This window comes from Cnephaeus nilssonii (assembly GCF_951640355.1).
Source record: "Cnephaeus nilssonii genome assembly, chromosome: 11".
NCBI lineage: Eukaryota > Metazoa > Chordata > Mammalia > Chiroptera > Vespertilionidae > Cnephaeus > Cnephaeus nilssonii.
In genome coordinates, this window is record NC_137082.1 from 53,871,088 (window position 1) to 53,894,291 (window position 23,204).

At 45.1% G+C, this 23,204-nt stretch overlaps 1 protein-coding gene across 2 annotated transcripts in view; it reads left to right on the forward strand.

Moving 5' to 3' along the window:
• Positions 1-23,204, forward strand: part of ATP9B (ATPase phospholipid transporting 9B (putative)) — a 136,869-nt gene that overhangs the window by 98,010 nt on the left and 15,655 nt on the right. For both annotated transcript variants that reach the window (XM_079783667.1, XM_079783668.1), the window contains exons 14-25: positions 2,320-2,432; positions 6,195-6,443; positions 12,873-13,034; positions 13,573-13,665; positions 16,658-16,741; positions 17,010-17,180; positions 19,336-19,434; positions 21,041-21,130; positions 21,448-21,592; positions 21,832-21,896; positions 22,758-22,913; positions 22,998-23,062. In XM_079783667.1, coding sequence (XP_079639793.1) covers positions 2,320-2,432; positions 6,195-6,443; positions 12,873-13,034; positions 13,573-13,665; positions 16,658-16,741; positions 17,010-17,180; positions 19,336-19,434; positions 21,041-21,130; positions 21,448-21,592; positions 21,832-21,896; positions 22,758-22,913; positions 22,998-23,062 — 1,492 coding nt within the window. The remainder of the gene's footprint in view (positions 1-2,319; positions 2,433-6,194; positions 6,444-12,872; positions 13,035-13,572; positions 13,666-16,657; positions 16,742-17,009; positions 17,181-19,335; positions 19,435-21,040; positions 21,131-21,447; positions 21,593-21,831; positions 21,897-22,757; positions 22,914-22,997; positions 23,063-23,204) is intronic.

The following is a 23,204-nucleotide window of genomic DNA, read 5'->3' on the forward strand; positions in this document are numbered from 1 at the left end:
CAAACAAACCTTTTGTTAAAAGACACTTCCTGTCCATGGAGCCAGTATCCTGACCAGAGGTCACTGGATGCTCTGACCTGGTGGCTCTCAGCCTCTGCCTGGCTGAGTTAGTCCCACCCCTTTGCCAAGTTTCAGATTCGGGACATACTGACTTCTGCTATATTAAGACAATAAAAATTGTAGGAACTGTCAGGAAGATAAGATCTGGAAAATAAGTTTCATTACTGATTTTTTAGTAACTGGTGTTGTCTCCCCACATTGACTGCTATACCTGAAGGCACAGAAGTACAACCCCAGCACGGACCGTACTGCTCAGAGTCCTGCAGTCAGCTGTGGGAGCAAAACTTCCTTGAAATTTTAAAAAGCATTTTCAGGATTCACCTTAAAATGTGAGAAGTCACATATGCTACTCACTTAAGGCATGTCTGCATAAATATTTCAGTATCATTAACCCAACAAGATGTGAACTTATTTATTCAAATGCCAAAATAATAGACAAATATTTCATTGTTCATTTGATGAGAAATGCTGATTATCTCAGTTTTAAATGGCTTAAAACATGATTTAGTAGCAAGTTAGAATTTTAGAAAGTGCAGCAGTTGTTGCACAATGTTTGAATCAAATGATAGATCTTCAGGATGTATCTATAGCTCTCTCAATATTTGGCATAACCACTGGACAACCTTCACCACAATCTAAGTTTAGAATGTTTTCATCACTCTACAAAGCCTCCTTGTATACACCAGCCTCCATCCATTCTTCCCCATTCCCACCCCGCCCTAGGCAACTCCTAATCTTACTGCCTCAATAAATTTGCCAATTGGATTTTTTAAATGACTGGCTTCTTTCACTCAGCATAACTGACACATTGTAGCATGTGTCAGTGCTTCATTCCTTTTTATTGCTTGAGTACTATTCCATTGTATGGACATGCCACATTTTATTTGCCATTTATTAGTTGATAGACATTAGCATTGTTCTGGTTTTTGCCTATTGAATAATGCTGCTATGAATATTTAAGGTTCTCACCGCGGCAGTCAGGCAAGACCATGTGTGACATGACCTTTATATAGAAAATCCTAATCTTCTAAAAATTCTATTAGAACCAATAAACAAGTTAAGGAAGGTTTCAAGATTTGAGATCAATATACCAAATGAAATGTATTTCTATACACTAGCAATAAACTGTCCAAAAATAGAATTGAATAAACAATTCCATTTACAATAGCATCAAAAATAAGTCAGGGTACCGGTGCATAGGATCTCATAGTGTTAAGATGCAACAGTATTCTCCAGATTGATCTACAGCTTTGAAATGAGCGCAGAGAAGCCCAGGGGAGACAGCACCAGAGCCATCCAAGCAGGACTGATGTGTACCTCACAGGGGGTCAGAACTTCAAAACCAGATGGGCCCAAGTTACGTGCATATATTAGTGTATTTTTATATTAACTGATTCGTAAAAAGTGTTGAGGGTCTCCTTCCAGAGCCCTAAGATATATAGCACTGTGAATTTATTGCCTCTTAATAAAAACTCACCAGCTGTCTGAAGTGTGGTGGTATCTCTGCCCACCTCTCTCATGATATTGCTTCACTGCATCTGCTTGTGTATCTTTTTGGTAGGAAGCTGAAATCACGAGCTCTCAGAAAGTTGACCTGCTTGTGCACCCCTCTTAGCCTGCCTTCCCCACTGCCTCACGCTCACATTAGTGCCTGGCCCCAACCGACTGGCAGTCCCAAGGAGTGACCACTGACTGCATGGACACTGTCCTCGCCTGCCAAGGAACCAGTGAGCACACCAGCAGCTCACAGCTACAGAATAAATGCCTTCCTTCCCATTCCTTTCCTTTCTCTTCCTTCAGGGCTTAGATACACCTGCTTCTGTTCAATTAAAAATACTTAATTTTTCAAAATAGGGTTGTTGTTTTTAACTGATAGACACATTAATTTGGGGCTAGTTGTCTTGCTCGGGTAGGGCTCTGTCATGTGATTACATAGCTGTGACTCAGTGTTGCAGTTTTGTGCTTGTCGTTTTCAGAACAGGCATAAATGGCGTTTGTGTCAAGAAACAGGCAGAGGGGAGATTTTCTTCACAGAACTAGGCCCCTTCACATCATTAAAGTTACTAAAAGTTATTCTTGACATGCTGGGAAGAACACTTCTTGTCCTCACTAGTAAGATGAAAAGAGCGGCAAAAGACATTTCAGGAGACTGTCATAGAACAGAGATTGTGGCAGCAGAGGTGTGGCAGAGGGAGGGATCACCACGATCTCAATGAGCCACCTGTATGCTCTCATTTTCTGTTGCTCCTTGTATCATAGGAACCCTCACTCAGAATGAAATGGTATTTAAGCGGCTGCATCTGGGCACTGTGTCCTACGGGACAGACACGATGGATGAGATCCAGAGCCATGTCAGGAGCTCCTACACACAGGTACGACTTCCGGTGAGCCGTCAGTTGCTGGTCTGCACACTAGCAAACTCCTTCCGTTAATCTTAAAAGCATTGCATTAGTTCCGTCATCTCTAGCTTATAAATCAAGCAAAAGATTTGGACTAATTTTAAATAGGCATTTCTATACTGTAGAAGCAGGGCATAATAGCCTTAAATCACTCATGTTAAATTTTCTTAGTGAACTATTTATAAAATTATTCTGTGAAGATGGTATTTCAAAAATACTAAGTAGAATGCTTCATCAGATGTTTCATAACAATTCTTCTGGTTTTCTTCATAATTAATAAGACTTTTTCTTATATTCTTTTGTTTTTTTACCTTTTCAGTAAACCGAAGTAGAAAGTACAGTGTTAGAAGCCTGTGTATCTGTTATTCATGTCAGCAGGTGCAACAAACTGCGGGCCTGTTCACTCTGCTTCACCCAGTGCTTTTCAAGTGAAACTCCCATATCCCATGATTTCACCTATAATATTTAGTCTGTCTCTAATAGATAAGGGCTCTTTTTTTTATGACATACCCTAAATCTCGATTTTTCACTGGGCCCCAGAGGAGTTGTGTAAGGTGGCAAGCACAGGGACTGTTTGCTTTCACTGAGGGGTGCAGCCTGGCGGTTAGGGTGTTTGCCTGTCCCATAGGCAGTGGACTAACTCCAGTGAGTGTGGCCTGGAGTCCTGACATTCGAGGCTTTTGACGTTGGACACAGCTGGGCGAGTGCGTGAGTGCACGTCATGGTGAGATCTGTGGAGGGGTTGGAGACAGACCATTTCCCAGTGTTCAGTTTTTAGGCTCTGCGGTCTGCATAGCTCTGTTCCCAAGTTGTGTGTTTCCTTCCTTTGGTTTTCCTTCTACCTGTCCTATAACCTGAAATCACTGATTCCGAGTGCTCAAACCTAGCAGCCAAGGGAATCGAAGATGCTCCCATCTAGGCTGCTGTCTGTGTCACCAGTCATCACTCACTTCCTTGGGCTTTTCCTCTGCCTCTTTGTAGATTGGTTGTAGAATCTAGTCACCCACATAATAGTGAGCCAAGGTGTGTCAGGGTCACCAGGGCAGCCAAGGCTCAGTGCACCGAGGCCCTGCCCCTCGGGGCTCCCACGGGGCCACAGCAGGTGACTTGGCAGACTCTCATGTTTGCATCATTCCTTTGCAGTCTGCATAGACGGGACCGAATGTACTTGCACTTTTCCCGCTCAGACAAAGCTCAGGTGTTGTTGGCACTGTCGTCAGATCCATGAAAACTTCTCTGTCTTCTGCAGTATTCTCCAGTCAGCATATACTTTACTTTTGAGATGCTGTCAAATGGAAACAATCTTATATGTGTACACATTTATCATGTATGTACACTTTATCATGTCTGTACATGTTTATCATATATGTACACATCATGTAAGCATATTTATCGTGTGTACATATTTATTATATGATGTGTACATATTTATCATGTGTGTACATATTTGTTATATGTAATATTTATACACTCATACAAACACACACACATGCACAAATACTCAAAGCCAAGCACTTTATTAATTTAGCTATCACTCATTTCAGTCGGAGTACTTTGTAATCCAGAATATAGGTGTATCCAAAAAATGTATACATACTTTGAATGATTATAAAGTCAGTTTTTATTAACATACAGTTCATTTTCAAAATGTAAAATAATCTACAGAAATGAATAATTTCTTTTGTCAGTGCCTGTTTTTAAACTGATGACCATTCTGGTCCAGACACTGCTGGTAACACGAAGCTGTGGAATCACAAACATCAAGAATCATTTTGTTCGGTATTTGTATATCCTCAACTCATCAACTGTTGCCAGTTTTGTACTGTAAACTTCGTCTTTTATGTGTCCCCATTATAAAGTCTAGTGGGATAAATTTTTTTTGTTTAAAGCTTAGTCTGGCTTCACCCATTATTTCAAATTAGTTAAGCCTGAAAAGGAGTGAACATTGAATTATATTAGCTGTTAAAGTGTACAAAAAACGTATATACACTTTGAATAATTATAAAGGCAATGTTTATATTTCAACTGTGTTTCAGACTTCCAGTAGCATTTTAGGATGAATTTCCTTTGTTCAAAGCTTAGTCTGGCTGAAGAGAGAAACATCAATTGAACTATCAGCTGTTAAAGTGTATATACGTGTTTTTGGGACACCCTGTATTTATTAGTAGAAGAAAAATCTAAAAGTCTTTTCCCCTCTCCTAGAAACCTGTGTCGGGATTGAAATGGTACCAGGTGACATCTGTTCTTTTCAAAATTAATTTATATTATCCATGAACTAGAGGCCCAATGTACAAAATTCGTGCAAGGAGCTCGGCCCTCGCAGCTGTGGCTTCATCCAGAAGGTCGTTTGGAAGGTCATTCGGCTGTCCGGTCTAATTAGCATATTATGCTTTCATTATTATAGATATGATTATAATAGCTGCAAATAAGTGATTTTACTAGATAAAAATAAAAGAAGGAAAGATGAGTCATTATATAAAAATAGCAAATATTTAATATTTTCCCCATTTAAGAGGACTTCCATTTTTTTTATTTATTTTTTTTTACTAAAAGCTATCTGTTGATGACCTGGTTAGACAGTCCTCTTTATGTGAAATTTACTTTACTCCTTATGTTCTTTATTATTAAGATGACAGTAGCCTACTAGGTCCACTGTAATGTACACAAATCTTTTATAACCTGGTTATATTTCCCCATTGGAAGCACTGGTGATAGAGGGCATATCTTTAATGGGATTTGTGCGAAATTAAATTATACAGCCATCAGTGAGCATAGCCTAATGCAGAAGGTGGGCGTCAGCGAGTTTCTGCTATAACAGCAGCATGTGAGCAGAACGCAGATGTGGGGTCTGAAGCTCGCTGACAGGGGTGCCAGCTGAGCAGAGAAGTTAAACCCTTCATTAGACAGCACTGTAATTTGATGGGCAGAGTAGTCACGGTTCAGTGGCTCTGCACGCCCGGTCCAAAAGCGGCAGGCTCGGTGCTAAGGAGGATCGTCACAAGTGACTCTGAAGTTACTGAAGAAATGTTTGACAGTCCTGTGGGGTCAGGGGGCGTGTCCCTCCCCCGAGTAGGAGGTGAATAATAAAAGTCATCTGCTTGGCTGATGAGACCCTTGAATGCAGCTGAATGTGATGAGAGCCAAGCAAACATCAGTGCTAACTGGGTCGTTGCTTCAGGAGAACAGGGTTTTGAGATATGATGTGGGGGTCACTCCTCCTCAGAATGCAGCCATCACTGGTTATTATGATCTCCACAACTGGACTCTAACTTTAGAAACTGTTGCAAGCTGGATTGATTTATGGTATTCAGCAAATGTTTATACCATTTTAAGTAGAGCATTTATAAACAAAAATGAAAGAGGATGTATTATATACCATTCTATTTTGTTCTCAAACTTACTCTGCTTTCAGAAATAGTAAATAAGCAGGAATTATAAAAGACTCAGCAAGTTAATGCCACAGTTAGATTGAATCTAGTAAAAGGAAACTGTCAGATGGTAAACATTATAGCAAATATTTTAGGGTACTTGACAACTGGGGATTACCACAGCACTTGCCGCAGTCAGATAAAAACCTTATCCTACCAGCACGTATGATGTAGGAGATCATCAGCAGGAAATCAAATCAAGCTCCTTTTTTTACCCTAACTAATTAGTTTGTAAGATGTTCATAATCCCAGTGTCAGCTATGCTTCGTCTTCAACTTTGTGACTTCCAAGTTGTGTGTTTCCACAGCTGCATTCTCAAGCTAGTGGAAACAATACCAGTTCAACTCCACCAAGAAAAGCCCAGTCTTCAGGTCCCAAAGTTAGAAAGAGTGTGAGCAGCCGAGTTCATGAAGCAGTGACGGCCATTGCGCTGTGCCACAACGTGACGCCGGTTTACGAGTCTCGAGCCGGCGTGACCGGGGAGACTGAGTACGCAGAGGTGGACCAAGACTTCAGCGATGAGAACCGCACCTACCAGGCCTCCAGCCCAGATGAGGTCAGTCGGTCTTTTACAGAATCTCGTTTCACCGTGTTATTCCTCAGAGTACAAAGCGGTGTCGGCCGGTGTGTTTCACTGGGACTCAAAAGCATGAGCATGAGTTCTTTTAGGAGTGAACATGGGAGCTTTAGGATAGTGTTAATGCGACAGGCTGGGAAACCTGGGTGAGTGAGGACTTTCTGCGTGTGCACTTGATCCTACTATGTCCACACACCTCAGAGTACTAAGAGCTAGTCAACAGGGCAGCAGGAGGGAAGTCAGTTGTCTGAGTGCATGAACTGATTGGAGTCTTGACAGGCTGCGTTACTCAGTTTCTTCTCATCTCCAAATGCATCATCAGGTTCGCATATTAAATTTCCGGTTATGTTTGCCAGAATTTTAAAATTTTTTAAATCTACAGAAAACAGAAATGATAAAACATTAAATATGGTAATCAGTAATTTCCAACTTTATATTATTCTTTGATTTTTAGTTTGATAAAAATGTATTATTGCCCTAGCCAGTTTGGCTCAGTGGATTCAGGAGAAAACAGTGTTTTATGTCCAGCATCAGCCTGCAGACCAAAGGGTCCGGGTTCAATTCCAGTCAAGGGCCTTTACCTCGGTTGCAGGCTCCACCCCGGCCCGGGGCCTGGTCAGGACTCGTGCAGGAAGCAACCAATCGATGTGTTTCTCTCACATCAATGTTTCTCTCTTCCACTCTCCTTAAAAATCAGTGGAAAAATATCCTCAGGTGAGGATGAACAACAACAACAAAATCTATTATTTAACTAATTTGCCCAGTTCCCATACAGTCTTAGTATATTTTATATATAGTTTTCTTATATACTCTTTCCACTCTGGGTTCTTCAGAACTCTGTAAAGTAATCAAGCCAGCCATGGAAGATACTTAAATATACTTTATTACACATCTACCTTATTACCTGCCAAAAATAAGTACAAATTTTGTTGAAAATACATAGGATTTTTCATCTTTAGGTTTCTATAACACTTTTTGAATCTTAAGTTAGGAATTCACAATGAGAGGGATTTCCTTGATTCAAAGATTACTAGAACTAAGTAGAAACTGCTAATCTTATATTTCAATGTGTACTTGTTTAAAATTTCTTCCTACTTTGGGAATTGGACAATGATTAAAAAGTAACAGAATATTCTATAACCATTAGGAAATCCTTAACACGAATTTTAGTCTGAAAATGAAAAGGTTAGATATCATCATAATTTTAAAGGGCTCTATAGATGCAGTATTTGTGGGTCCCTGAAGCCTGAGGACGGTCATCTAAGGTCTCAGTACTGAGCTGAGTAAACTTGGCTACACTAGGCTGATGGAGGATGGCCCTGGGTCCAGTCACCGGTGCTGCTTCAGAAACATTTTTATTGAATCAAGTGCTGAGGATCGTGCACCCCAGAGCTCGACTCAAGAGCAGGGCCCCAGTGATGTTTTCTGTCCAACCTCAGCTGGACCTGTCACAATGTACCTGCCTAACAAGCACCGATGTCGTCAGAAGACCACAGTGCTTTATGTTCCTGTCAGCTCTGTACCTCACAATCCCCATGCGTTTATGGCTCTGTGTCATCTCGGCCTTTAGAGAGAACGCACTTCATTAAGTAGAATGACCTCAGTGTTGATTCTACACAATAGAAGAGTCTCATTTTCATTTCCCCAAAATGGAAAGGATATTTCCCTCACACATATGCATAAATAAGTCTTCGCAATACTAATAATGGAGTTCTGGGTGGATTCATCATAAATCATTAAGGTTCTGTGAGGCATAGTCATGAAGTATGTGTAGTAATGAAGTGTGTGTTGTTCTGGTATTTTTAGTGATACTTTCAGATATGGCAAGTGGTGGGGTGTTCTCTTGGGTCACAGTGTGGGCCTGCTTACACCTGGTTGTTGTTTCTTATGGTGAGTGATCAATAGTTCATTTTCTCTGGGAAGAGGAAGTTCCTTGCCTGTCACTTTGTGTCCACAGCTTCCGCATAGCAAACTCCAGCTTAGCAGACATGAAAAGTTCCCTGGGAATTCCTGAACAGTTAAAGCCAGCCCTCTTCAGGGCTGTATCAGCCCTCTTCAGGGCTGTATCTGCTAGGTGCTGAATGCTGACACTGAGCTAGTGTCAGGAACAGGCCTCAGTGGACATGGCCAGCAGGCAGAGGGGCGCTAGCTCAGGTGATCGGGGCACAGGATGACACAAACCTTGACAACCTCTACCCTCTTTTGGCCCAGGAAGGTGATTGGGCGTGATTCTTGTGGCTGCGGACCCTGTACACCCGCTATTTGGTAGTAACACTCTTCCCCCGGGCCACACCCTTTATCACAGGTAGTTTCTACATTCAGATATCATTTCAGGGGTAGATAAATCTTTACTGGGTGGTTAGTGAAGAATCAGCTAAGATTTAGTACAAACCTAAAAACAGAAGAACGTTATGTCATTAACAGCATTGCTTTTGAATTTACTGGTAGCGAAATAAGTTCTAATGTATGCAGCGTACTTCAGTTTAATCCATGTTATTGCTGTGCCTGTCGAAGCAGAGGACTGATTGTGCACTTTCGTCAGCATGTCTGTGGGGAGCAGGTCCCTGTCAGTGACATCAACCCTCCTGTGACCCTCAGGAGCAGAAGAGAATGCCGGCTCCTTGGCCAGCCATGAGTATTGATTGGCAGTCTTTCCAGGCAATCAGATTGCAGTTTACATTCATAATTCTGTTATTATAACAATCATGGTAATAGCACAGATTATGATTGATAAAGTGTGTGGTAAAAACTACCCTGGAGTATTGCTGGCAGCTATGCCTGTGTAATTGTCAAGATGATAAAGGACATTCTCCCATGCTGTTAAAGAGTGATAGCACAGCTCATACAACTTAACAAAAGGAAGATAAACAACCCAATTAAAAAATGGGCAAAGGACCTCAATAGACACTTCTCCAAAATGGACATACAGAAGGCCAAAAGGCATGAAAAAGTACTCAAAGTCACTGATCTTCCGAGAGATGCAAATCAAAAAGACAATGAGGTACCACCTCACACCTGTAAGAATGGCTGTCATCAACAAATCAAAAAATGACAAGTGTTGGCGAGGATGTGGAGAAAAGGGAACTCTCATGCACTGCTGATAGGAATGCAGACTGGTGCAGCCTCTGTGGAAAACAGTTTGGAGTTTCCTCAAAAAATTAAAAATGGAACTGCCATCTGATCCAATGATCCCACTTCTAGGAATGTATCCCAAGAAGCTAGAAATACCAACCAGAAAGAATAGATGCACCCCTGTGTTCATAGCAGCACAATTTACCATAGCTAAGATTTGGAAACAGCCTGTGCCCATCAGCAGATGAGTGGATTAAAAAACTATGGTACATCTACACAGTGGAATACTATGCAGCTGTAAAAAAGAAAGAACTCTTACCATTTGCAACAGAATGGATAGACTATTATACTAAGCAAAATAAGCCAGTCAGAGAAAGATAAATATCACATGATCTCACTCATATGTAGAATCTAATGACCAACATAAACGAATGAACAAAAATAGACCCAGAGACATAGAAACATTGACCAGACTGTCAAACCTCAGAGGGACGGCAGGGGAGGGTGGAGGGGGGCAAGAGATCAACCAATGAACTCATATGCGTATATGCATAACCCAAGGACACGACAGTGGGTGGTGAAGGCTTGGGGTGGGGGCGCGAGAGGTGAGTGAGGGGGGGGAAAGGGACATATGTAATAGTTTCAACAATAAAGATTTATTTTAAAAAACAAAAATGCACACACAATAAAAGAATGACAGCACAGAAACTTTTTAATATGAAATTGTAGCTCCCACCCCATGTTCTGTTTCCTCTCATTTCACAACTAACTCTTGGAACTACCTTCCATACTGGTTACTAAGTACGAAGACACATGAATGTGTAAATAAACTTCCTGAGTGTGTTACTCAATACCTATGGATGAGACTTAACTCAGGCTCCCACTTACATACATTTTTACATCACATTTTAATTATTTTTACTTTTGTATTGTCAATAATCATATCGTTCGATATTTCTGAAAGCTCTTGTGAAACAGTCATTTCAAATAGATTAAACCTTTATGCTCTTAAGTTATCTTTACATTTCAGGGAAAAATATCTCAGGATTATGTCCTATTATAATGTCAACCAGAACCTTTCACATGAACATGGCAGCACACAAGTACTGGATAAACCACTCTCTGCATGTTTCATTCAAATACTGACAAAAATCCCTGAAGAGAGAAAATCAAGCAACAGCATTGAAAACTCTCTTAAACAGAACCCAGACCTAAGCACTGAGGAAATCTCCCCAACTCTCTAGGACTCGATGTTGGGGGGAGGGCACATTCTTGGGAGGCCCACGCCATCACTAACAGCATCCAAAGGGAACAGGAAAAGACACACATCCACCTCTGCCCCTTCCTCCTGACCATGAGGGCCGCACAGTTGGGAAATTCAAAAAGCAGCAGAGTATTAACTGCTCTTGAGATAAATTTTAAGCCAAAGCCCGCTCTTGTTAGAAGCCACCACACAGAGTATGCAGTCTGACCCAATATAGAAAAGGATGACCTCAGAGAAGCCATGGTCAGGAGAAGCCAAGATGAAAACAGTCACTGAACAGCTCCAGCTCAGGCACCACCTCCCTGACTGCCAGCAGCACAGCGGTGACAGGAGATAGAAACTCCATCTCAGCAGCTGACATATTAGGGAGTGCCTTGAAAGATAAGCCAGAGATTAAGTGCGTCAGAAAGAAGAAATGAAATATACAAACTTGGCATCCACGTAAAAACATTAGAAGAGCCATAGCCAATTTGGTTCAGTGGATAGAGCATTGGCCTGCGGACTGAAGGGTCTCGGGTTTGATTCTGGTCAAGGGCACGTACCTTGTACCTTGGTTGCAGGCTCGATCCGATGGTCCTGGTTGGGGCTCGTATGGGAGGCAACCAATTGATATCACACATCTATGTTTCTCTCTCTGTCTCTCCCCTTCCCACTCTCCACTGAGCTGAACCAGCTAGAGCAAGAACAGCTCTTGTCTTCAGACCACCACAGACACAGATGGTCAAGGCAAATGGCAGGAAAGGCTCCAGGTCAGAACCTTTCCCAACAGCGTAACTCCCAGCGCTGACCTCTGGGCTGTGCTCAGAGACTGGACCCCCGGCCCCGGGTCTACAAAGATGCCCTCTCTGCAGCACAGGGGTGACGGTGGATGCTGCCCCGCCCACGGGCAGGACAGCAAGACTGATGTTAGAGTGCTGCTCAGGGCGAATGATCACAACCCAATACAGTCAAGGCTCATTAGCTGGCAATCTAATGTGTAATGTTTTGCTGTCCTAGATTTATGTCAGCCAACTATGATTTTATTCATTAAAATGAAATGTGTATTTTAAATGATAAATTGGGACTGAGGTGAAATGGGCACACTGCACAGGAAGCAGCGACAGGTGGTGGGACAGGGAGGGACTCGCAGGGAGGGGAAGGCCGTGGTGGAGGACAGACTAGTGGTGGAAGGGCCTCCCCATCCTCCTCTCTGCTGGAGATGTGGCAGCAGGACACGAGGCTCTAAGTCAGTGGTCGGCAAACTCATTAGTCAACAGAGTGGCAAACCGCGGCTCTAAGGCATCGCCTGTGCCGGGAAGCGACTTCGCTCTGCACACCTAGGATGGGACCTGCTGTGTGCCCTCCTGGGCAGTGGGAAATGGCACCTCAGTCTCTTCTGTTTCTGGGGTTTCGGTGAGGAACCGGGTGAGAAGGTTGTTTTGAGTGTCCACTCCCTTATGCCTTTTAAAAAAAATCTATTTTTATTGATTTCAGAGAGGAAAGGAGATAGAAGGATACAAAAACATCAGTGATGAGAGAGAATCATTGATCGGCTGTCTCCTGCATGCCCCACATTGGGAATTGAGCCCAAAACTCAGGCATGTGCCCTGACTGGGAATCGAACCATGACCTCTTGGCTCACAGGTCGACGTTCAACCACTGAGCTACGCTAGCCAGACTTATCTCTTATTTTAGAAAAAGGTCAGATAAACAGAGAGAGTTGGATGGTTTGCTCTCTCGTAGGCTCCTGGAATCAGAAAGAACCTTGGAAAGCCAATAGTGAGTGCCTGCCCACCACTGAGCCCTCCAGCCCACTGTGTGTGCCCACTAAACACTGGCTCTGGACAGCTAGTAAACCAGAGCACACTCAGTTGTGGCCTTTGTTTCAGAAAGTAAGATTGAGGGCTCTGTCATCCAGCTATTGTTGGCCTGAGGACTATTATTAAAAGTAAACACTGACACAGCCACAAAGATACACAAGTTCTCAGTGAGCTGTGTAAATTGGTCACCTTTTGGCCAAGCTTTCTGACCGCCAGCCTCTTGCTTCTCTTCCCGGGAAGCCAGTAGCCTCACCTATCGCTGGTCTCCCCCAGGTGGCTCTGGTGCAGTGGACGGAGAGCATCGGCCTCACCCTGGTCAACAGAGACCTCACGTCCATGCAATTGAGGACACCCGGCGGCCAGATCCTGACCTACTGCGTCCTGCAGATGTTCCCCTTCACGTCGGAGGGCAAGCGCATGGGCATCATCGTCAGGGTAGGCGTGCTCGCCCCACAATAATTGACACTACGAAGGGGGGGGTGACTTCAGATAGCTCTCCTGAGACAACTGAGGCAGAGCTAGTGAAAGGTCATTTCCTCGTTCTGTTTTGTTTTCAACAGCAGGAGCATGCCGAAGACTTTAAAGTAAGAATGACTTATGACCATAAAGTTGCTGAAATACACCCCCATTAAATTTTTAACAAATGCCAAAACTATATATTAGAAGTTGGCTATACAAGGAAGCTTATTCAATCAAACCGTGAAAAGTAGAGAGAATTCATATTTACCTCGCAGTCCAAGGCATATGTCCAATAAGTAATTTTATTCTGAGCACCGCACAGTGACTCGAGATCTGCAGCTGTGTTCTTGATCTTGGTGCCCAAGCATCGGGGCAATGTAGCCTGTGTAGAAAGAGGTTCGAGCAGTGCAGCACCGGGCAGCTGCATGGAGACACTGTTCTGAGCCTGTGAGAGCCGCTGTCATTTGAGGAGCAGCATGGTCTGAAAATACCCATTTATTCTCCTTCCTTGCAGGATGAGTCCACGGCAGAAATCACCTTCTACATGAAAGGTGCTGATGCTGTCATGTCCACCATCGTCCAGTATAATGACTGGCTAGAGGAGGAGGTAACTGGCGCTCTGTCATGGGAACGTGTTCACAGATTAGCAAGCAGACAGAAAACCAGTGTCCTGTCCCAGCTGGTAGACCTGGGATCTGGGAATGAATTGAGACGCCAGGTTTCAAACCCAACACAATATTTTCCAGGATAATGTTTCCCACTGGATTACCTCGGGTGATACCAGCTCAGTTCCACGAGGTTGTTTAGTGATGAGCAGCTTCCTCTCTTTGTGCACAACTTCTGTGCTGGGTTTTGCGTGAAGGTATGTCATGCACACAAGTAGATCCTGTGAAGAGTATTTTGTTTGGATTAGTGAAAAAGTAGAAAATTCTGAAATAACGATGTACATATAGCCAATTTAATATACTCATTTTTTAACCTAAATTATTTGCAAGGAGATTTAATTAGAATTTAAATCTAGTTCTAATTTGTACATAGGATCCACTTTAAAAATAGAAAGTAAGATACAAACATAACCAATGCTCTACTGCATCAAATTCTCCCTAAACAAATATAACTTGTTTTAGCCTCATGAGGTTATAGTATTTGTTGTTTACACTTATGTATTAATAAGAAGCTGAATTTGAAAGTAAAACTAAAGCCCTGCAGTTATAAACACCAGCCTTTTAACGCGTGCACATTGCTATTGTGCTAATATCTCCCCACCATGGACAGGAGACCGTCTGTCAGCGAGGGCCACACCCTCCGCAGAGGTATTGGCAATATGAATCAATAGCTCCTCGGGCACTGGGATTTAATCAGGAACATGAATAAATTAAACTCCCTGAAGACCTAGTAAAATGCCATAAAAATTACTTTTGGTCATAATGATGTGCAATTAATTATAAAATACTTGTTTAATGTATTTAGCTTTATGAGGTCAAATCAATAAATGTCCTGCACCAGACACATAATGTCAGATTGTCTTTCACAAAGATAACTTTATTAACAATCCTTTGTACATTTATTTCCTCAACATTGCAGTTCTTCCTTTAGTTGAATCTTTGACCTCTGCCCATGTCTTGGTAGTGATGCTGCCGTAGTCTGAAGACCTTTCATGGGGGAGACCAGCAGGCTCTCAGAGCCCTGTGGGCTAGTTGGGCTCCTCTGTCTCAGACAAGCCCCCAGGTTGGATTCTTGACTATAAACGTGTTCTGCAAATATTAAAAAACAACAAAACAAAAAAACTATCAACACTTTTCACTCGTCATGTGACAGAAGGGGCCGATGTTACCAACCCTGTGGCATGAGTCTGCATAAACTTCAGAACCAGGTCCTGGATGTAGCAGCTGACAGTGGCCGCCTTCCCTCGAAGGCAGGCTTGCCGTTCATCCCCAGACCTGATGTTAGGAATGAACAGGAGTTAAGAGTTGGGGAACAGGGGAGTATGAGGGTACAGTGAAGAGCATACTGCCATCCCCTGGGGTCCGTGTCCCCAGCCGGGACCTTCCGTCAGCTCTTCCTGCCTTGTCTGCAGCTGTGTGTCTGATTGTGAGCATCAGACTAGTCTACCCAGTGAACTGACAAGGAGCTTCAGCAAACCCGAATGGCTCAGGCTTTGTATGTGCCTCCAGATTTTAGCATCAAATGTAGTAAATGAGCTTTGCTGGAGATGAACCTCCTGTAGAGGGAGGTGACGTTATCTAGAAATATTAGCTTTGCCCTGAAGGGACAGTAGGCAATGACAGGGCCTCTGCACAAAGCTAGCGGGGTGAGCGAGCTTGGGAAGTAGTGTCTGCATGGTTTATCAGCGAGCCTGCGTGCTTGTCCCTGGGCGATGCGGAATTTCCACTCATGTCTCTAATTCTAATGCACAGAAGGTCAGACACTCAAAGTCACAGTCCCCTCGGTGGCTGGGATGCAGAGCCAGCCTCCCTGTGGGAGCTGCAAAGAGGGCACCTTCCTCTCCCCTTCATGCTGTACAGATGCTAACAGTAATCAGTCCTAACAGTGCATGCCCATCACTAGTGTTTGACTTTCTTTCATTAAAGTAGCGGGTTTATTTGCTTAAACACATCATCACATGTATGTGATGTATTTGGCGATGTATTTGCTTAAACACATCATCACATTGTCAACTTTACATTGTAAATGTACATTGAGACACTGTTTTGATTAGTTGTTCTTTAGCTGTGACTAATGTCCCCTGGTATTTGCTCAAAGTGTTTTGAAAAGACCCTGCTCCTGGCACTGCCTTTGCCAGCCCCTTGCCCAAAAGTCCAGCACAGTGGGGGCACCAGCGGACCCGGGAGCAATCACCATGGTGCCTGTAAACCACAAATGCCCAAAACAGGCTGAACAGCTGGAGTTTTTAGCTTTCAAAATATTGTCAAAGATTGAAAGTTGAAAGGCAGTCAGTGAGGAGGGGAAGGGCCTTCGGCAGCAGGTAGCAGGTTGTCCAGGAGCCGAGTGGCCTGGATAAGCCTGTTGTTACTCTTGGCGTCTCAACAGGTGAGCTTCAAACAGGTTGTTCAGAATGGAATAGCTTATTCACATCGTGGCTTAAACTTTATTTTTCATAAAAACACGGTACTCTGCAGTACTTCTCACTCTCACCACACTGCTCCGTGGGGTCTTCCTATTTCCAGGCCTGCCCTCTTCCCCCGGCCTCAAGCATCAATCTCCCTATGTCACCCGTGCCAGCACGGGGTAGCACGGAGAGCAGTATGGTTTCAGGGCTTGTGGTGCCATTCTGACAAGTCTGGTTTGAGGTGGGAAAGCATGTGTTTGTCATCTGGGAGCTGCACTGTGACGCCAGCCCCACTGTGTGCATGCACTGCTTGTTCTCAGAGGTCGGGAAGAGCATCATGGGGTGGGGGATGGTGTGGCAGCAGTCCCTGAGGGCACAGCTGCTAAGTACCGTACCCACCTGTCTGGGTAAGGAGGTAGACTGGAACTGTCTGACCTGCCGCTCCAGCTCCAGCCCCACTGGCACAGGACACAGGAACTGGGAGCAGAGAGGGTGATGACAGCACAGTAGCCTGCCTCTTCCTTTCCAGTGTGGAAACATGGCCCGCGAAGGTCTGCGCACCCTCGTGGTCGCGAAGAGGGCGCTCACGGAGGAGCAGTACCAGGACTTTGAGGTGAGCAGATCGTCTCTCTCCACCCTCACAGACATTCATCCCTCATGGGCTCTGGTGCTCCTGTGAAAATGAGTTTATACTGCTCATGGGACATTGTGAGGTCGTGTGGCCACAGCTGGGAGCATCAGGACTTAGTCCCCCACCCTGTCATGGCCCCACCCTCTTCTGCAGTAGAAGTGAGGATTTCTTTAGTGTTGCAAGTTTCCATGTATTCAGCAAGTCCTAAATGCTAATAAATATAAATAGCACAGCCCGTCTCTGTCCTCAGAGCCGCTACATGCAGGCGAAGCTGAGTGTGCATGACCGGGCGCTGAAGGTGGCTGCGGTGGTGGAGAGCCTGGAGCGGGAGATGCAGCTGCTGTGCCTGACGGGGGTGGAGGACCGGCTGCAGGCTGACGTGCGGCCGACCCTGGAGATGCTGCGCAACGCGGGAATCAAGGTACGGCACCTGGAGCAGAGCACCGTTTCCCTGCAACTGTGTGACCTCTGTGCTGCCTTCTCTTCCTGGCCATTGTGCCCTCTCTGTGCACACACGACATTAGCTCCTCCTGGGGTGAGGCTTAGTTTCCAGGAAGGTGCTTTCTCACCTTGCGCTCCTGTGAAGCAGAGGCTCAGTTACAGAATGGTGGGCACCTCGGGGTGGGGCCTCCACTGCGTGAAAGAAAGGAGCCCGGCTGCTTTTAGAAGAGAGGCTGTTGGGTAGCTGGACGATGAGACAGTGGAGGGGTCGGAGGCGCACTGCACCCACTCCGGTTGGACTTGGTGCATGGAGCAGGTTGGTGGTGTGCAGAGAGCAGTGTCAGTGAGCCCTGCACTGGGACCGACGCCCTAGCGGGTCAGGCGGGAGTTCAGTCACCAGAGCCACTCAGATTCAGACATGCAAATGATCTGGATCTGACTGTCGGGGGAAGAGATGTGATTGTGACAGGTAGATGCCCTGCTTGTTTTTCTGTTTCTTATCTGTCCATGCTAGATTATCCACAGGTTAGTTAGTCAGTGCTCCGTGTAAAGATTTAGGTACTTACGTCAACTCCTCACTAAACTCAATAAGACTTTCTGGGGTTCTCTTTTTTTCTTACATTTCCAGTTGAAGGAAACCCCCTCACTGATGTGGGGACCTGATTTCAGCCATCCCTTGAAACCCAAGGTGCTGCTCCAGCCAGTCAGCTCGCCCAAGCTACTCGTGGGCCCTTGGCGTGGCCTCTCTTGTCCTCTGTGATTCTCATTCCCAACTTTGTCATCACAGCATGTCAGGGTCTTGGGTCCAGACTCAGTAAAGTGAACACAAACATGTGAGATAAAAAGCACAAATCCTCAGACACTGAAAAGAGCCAAAATGCGTGGCACCCAAAGAATCCAGAGCACATAACACTTTTCTGTGTCCTGCTTCCAAAAATGCATGTTTACATATGACACATGAGACACCTGAACAGTCCAGATGATGAGAGGTCACTGGAAGTTTTTGCTGTAAAAACTGTATAGAGAGACTACTTGGTAATACAGTTAATGTCCTGGTTTTCTCTCTTTTTATCCTATGGATATTTATATACATAATATGTGCATGTGTGTGAGATTTAAAGTAAAAGTAGTATGATTTAACATGTGTTTTTTAAAATATATTTTTATTGATTTCAGAGAGGAAGAGAGAGGGAGATAGAAACATCAGTGATGAGAGAGAATCACTGATCAGCTGCCTCTTGCACACCCCACACTGGGGAATCGAGCCTGCAACCTGGGTATGTTCCCTGACCAGGTTCTTAGGTTGATGCTCACCCACTGAGCCATACCAGCTGGGCTAACATGTTTTATTTCCTAGAACTTTCAGCTTAACTGCACTTATTTGCCCTTTCGAACCTCATTTCCAGCTGAATACCAGCCAGCTGGAACAGGGTCTTCAGGATCCTCCTAGTTCTTGGCCAATGACTATGTGGTGCCTCAGGCCTGTTTGTGTGGCGTGTGAGGTTGTGTGAATGCTGCCTTTTGACATGTACTGTGTCCTCATCAGCCTCAGCCATATGATTCCTAAACCCTGTCATTCGTGTGCCTCCAGATCTCAGCTCTGAGCCTAAAATCACTTTGCTGCCAGTTGTTTTAGTGAAGCAAGTCAAAAAGACTGTTGTGGAAAACATGACATTTTTCCCATTGTTAGGTGCGCAGCTCACTGGCACTAAGTGCATTCACTGTGTTGTGCAGCCACCACAGCACTCCAGAACTTCATCTTGTGAATCTGACACTCTCCCCTCAAAACCAAGCTCCCATTCCCTGCCCCCAGCCCCTGGCACCCCTTATCTGCTTCCTGTCCCTGCGAATCTGACCACTCCAGGGACCGCATACCAGTGGAATCAGACAGCATTTGCTCTTTGTGGCTGGCTCATTTCACTCAGCACAGCATCCTCAGGGTTCATCCACGTCGCCTTGTGGATGTGCCACATCTTGCTCACCCATTCATCCTCGATGGACACTTGGGTTGCCTCCACATTCAGATATTGTGAATAGTGATGCTGTGAACATGGGATGCAAATATCCTGCAACGAGAGACACTTTAAAGAGACGAAGTGTAATGATGAAGTTCACCAGGGTAAACTGTTTCCTAGATATGGATGCTAACAGGCGATAAACTTGAGACAGCCACGTGCATCGCCAAGAGCTCACACTTGGTGTCGAGAGCACAAGACATTCACGTCTTCAGACCCGTAAGTCTGTGTCGAAATCACTTTAAACTTTAAATGTTGTATCTCATAATTAAAACCTGTTGATTCTGTGGTAATGTATATGCTGTTACTTATTATTTATTGAATATCAGTTTTAAAAGAGAAATACTGCAATTTTCTTACTCAATTTACGAAAACATTAAGATAGATTTCTATTAGTACATTAACTGTGATCAAAAGCTGCTTTTTGATAGAAACAAGTTCTTAGTTTAAAAGTACTTTTCTGTTGTTCTATTAGAATTATTTATACAACTAAATATCTGCTTTAAGTTAGACATGCTGTTCAATCTGTGGCGGTGTATATTGATACAAATTACATCTTCCTTAGTTACACGTGTCACAGCGGTGCAGAGCTGCCTCTGTGGGACAAACGCTACTACAGAGTTGGGATGTGTCTAATCTGCCCCTTACCCTGAGCAAATGCTCTTCCTTAATTAGCTCAAAGAAAGTTAATAGAGATGAGCTAAATTTATGTGTTCACTGTATGTATTAGTTATTTTTAATTTAATCAAACAAAAAATAAAAGTTTCTTGGGTCTTGATTGATGGTGGGTGAACAGACACTGTGTGTCTGCGTCTGTTTTAAATGCAGCACTTGTACCTACAGAAATAGTTATTTGAATATCATTTACATGTAAATGTAGTTTATTTCAAAACATCAGAATCGCAAATTAGGCCCTGCAGTCGACTATTTGCAATTAAATTATTAATGATTCTGGTAAAACGTCAGATCAATTTTTGTTGACTTTTCTGTGTTATAGCACCACAAATTAAAATTTCCACAATAAAACCTACCTATTTAAAGATGAGTCTGAGATTAATTTGTACTGCATGAAACTTTTAATTTATTTCAGTCCTGTAATATATCATTTCTTTTATGCCCCATAAAATCTCCACAGAAAGAATATCAAAAAACCAGTGTGTTGGTTTCTGAAATGTCTTCCTTCTAAAATTAATGACATTTGAACATTATGACTTGATTTTAATCTTTTAAATCATTTCATCTTTCATGTATTTGTTGACATGAACTAATAGAATAAGTTGAAAGCTGTGACACAGACAAGAGAAGCGACTTCAGGAAAGCATTTGCACCAGTGGCGTATTAGGAAAAGAGGCGTCTTTCAATCAGACCTTGACCTTGGGTCACCTGTGTGGAGCTCAGCTCCCTGGGCTCCTCTGTTGCTGCACTGGAGTATCATTGTATGGACGTACCACAGAATTAATCAGTGGTTACCATGGCATCCTGTGGGACTGTAGTGACAGAAGGCAAGGCAGTCGTTAGCTCCTAGGTGCCTGTTACCCATTTCTGGACAAGCCAGCTTCTTCTGTCCACTGTGTTTTATTGTAACTGCAATGCTTTTTCTGCACTTTACCACGTGTCAGAAAACAATCAGTGTGAGGTGAGGAGGTGTGTGTTCCCAGCACTGCAGAGAGGTTTGAAAGCGCTGCTCCTTACAGGACTCCATGTGGCAGGCACTTTGGGTTTTAGATCATGTGTCTAACGACGTCACTGTGGCTTGTAAATAAGCGCTTGTCGGTGCCTCTGGTTTCAACAACTGTACTCTGGGTGCCCTCTCCCCTTTCTGCAGGTAGCCAGTCGAGGAGAGGCCCATTTGGAGCTGAATGCCTTTCGAAGGAAGCATGACTGTGCGCTGGTCATATCTGGGGACTCCCTGGAGGTAAGGCTGGTCCCTAGCCCAGCACATGGCCATCTGTCTGCCCGCCTGTCCGTATCTCTGGCCCAGCATGTGTCCGCTTTTCCTGCTAGCGGACTAAAGGCTTTCTGAGTCAGATATGTACCTCAGGCTGCTTTTGCGCTGCTCTGTGACTTAAGTAGTCCCGTTGTAGCCTGGTGGATGTGTTTGTGAGCAGGTAGAGCCTGAAGAAGTGCTGTGCAGTGCCTGTGGCTCCTCACCCGCCGGGAAGTGGGGAAGACCCTGCACGCTTGGATTGGCCGCCGTAGCTGCAGGTCGGTATGACCGGGTCTGTGTTCCAGGTGTGCCTGCGGTACTATGAGCACGAACTTGTGGAGCTGGCCTGCCAGTGCCCAGCTGTAGTGTGCTGCCGCTGCTCGCCCACCCAGAAGGCTCACATCGTGAAACTCCTGCAGCAGCACACGCGCAAGCGCACCTGCGCCATTGGTGAGCCCCTGCCCTCCCCTCCCCACACCGTACCGGGGGCCACACCCCCCACAGTCCCTGTAGAGTAACTTAAGAGAAACTGGTATCTTAATATTGACAGGCAAAGTTCTGTTCGATCTCCAATACTAGTTTGCTTTAATATCTATTGTGGGACATTCTAACACAGCTTCTGCTGGTAAAAGAGGAAAACAGGGCTATGGATAGGTTTGTTTATTTCATCTCGTGTTGGTGCTCCCCAGGTGACGGTGGAAACGACGTGAGCATGATCCAGGCCGCAGACTGTGGGATTGGGATTGAGGGGAAGGTACGCTTGTCCTGTCACAGCAGCGTCTCGAGCATGCCTTCAGTCAGCACCTGTTTGCGGGCCTGCTCTGTGCCAGGCTCCCAGGCACACATATGGGCAAGGCCAGTCAGTCACTCTATGATCACCTTGATGAAATGCAGGTAGAAAGCAAGCAGGTCAGTGCCAGTACCCTCCAGGGTTCCCACTTTCCTCACGTGACCTCCGGGCCCTCCCCATAGATGTCACCACATCCTCCAGCAAACCTTCTTGGCTGCCGTGGGACCTGCAGCTTCTCTCTCGGGCTTGACACATGGTCATTTTCAATGTCCGTGTCTCCTGGCCAACTGTGTGCTGTGGTTTGGGGTTTGTCTTTTATGCTCACATAACGACACCCCAGAAACAAAGGAGGTTGCAGTCCAACTTTTCCCTGGCTGTCCGCTCCTGTGCTGTGACAGCTGTGTGTTGGCAGAGTATTTGAAGGGCTTCCCTCACTTACACTCAGAGGCTTTGTGAGATGGCAGGTGGGTGGCATTTAAATGCGAGAGAACTGAGGCTTAGACAGTCATCCTGAAGGTTCCCGAGATCCCTGGGCCCGTCTCCTGGGCAGCACTGCCATGTTCCACCTGTGCTGAATTTCTGTGATTCTGACAGACGCCAAAGGAATGGTCCTGGCTTCCTGGCCAGCGCCCTTTTCCCGTCATCAGCTCCCAGTGGTGTGCACTGCCTGCCCCTCCCAGGAGCCGTCCCTGCAGCCCTGTCACCTGCCCCAGAGGCCACCCCTCACAGCGGGGCAGGGGGTCTCAGTGCTCTTAGTGGAGCTCTGCACATGCGCCCCAGAGCACAGACTTGCCGTGCGGTTTGTGAGGCACCTTTACATTGCAGGAGGGGAAGGCAGCCTCGCTGGCAGCTGACTTCTCCATCACGCAATTCAAGCACATTGGCCGGCTGCTCATGGTGCACGGGCGGAGCAGCTACAAGAGGTCTGCGGCACTCGGCCAGTTCGTCATGCACAGGGGCCTCATCATCTCCACCATGCAGGTGCGTGGGCGCCACGGGTGGCATGGAGAGGTAGGGAGTGTCGGGAGGGCCTGTGACTAACTACTGTCCTGTCCTCTCTCCAAGGCTGTGTTCTCCTCTGTCTGCTACTTCGCATCCGTCCCCCTGTACCAGGGGTTCCTCATGGTGGGGTAAGTGGTAGGAAGGAGAAGCCCACACAGCAGGTGTCTGAGTGGCCATGCACAGTCAGTGTTTACATGTTGTTGCTGAAGTAGGAGCCAGGCTCTGCTTGCATGAATGTGGGGACAACACCCACTTGCTGTCCCTCTTGCA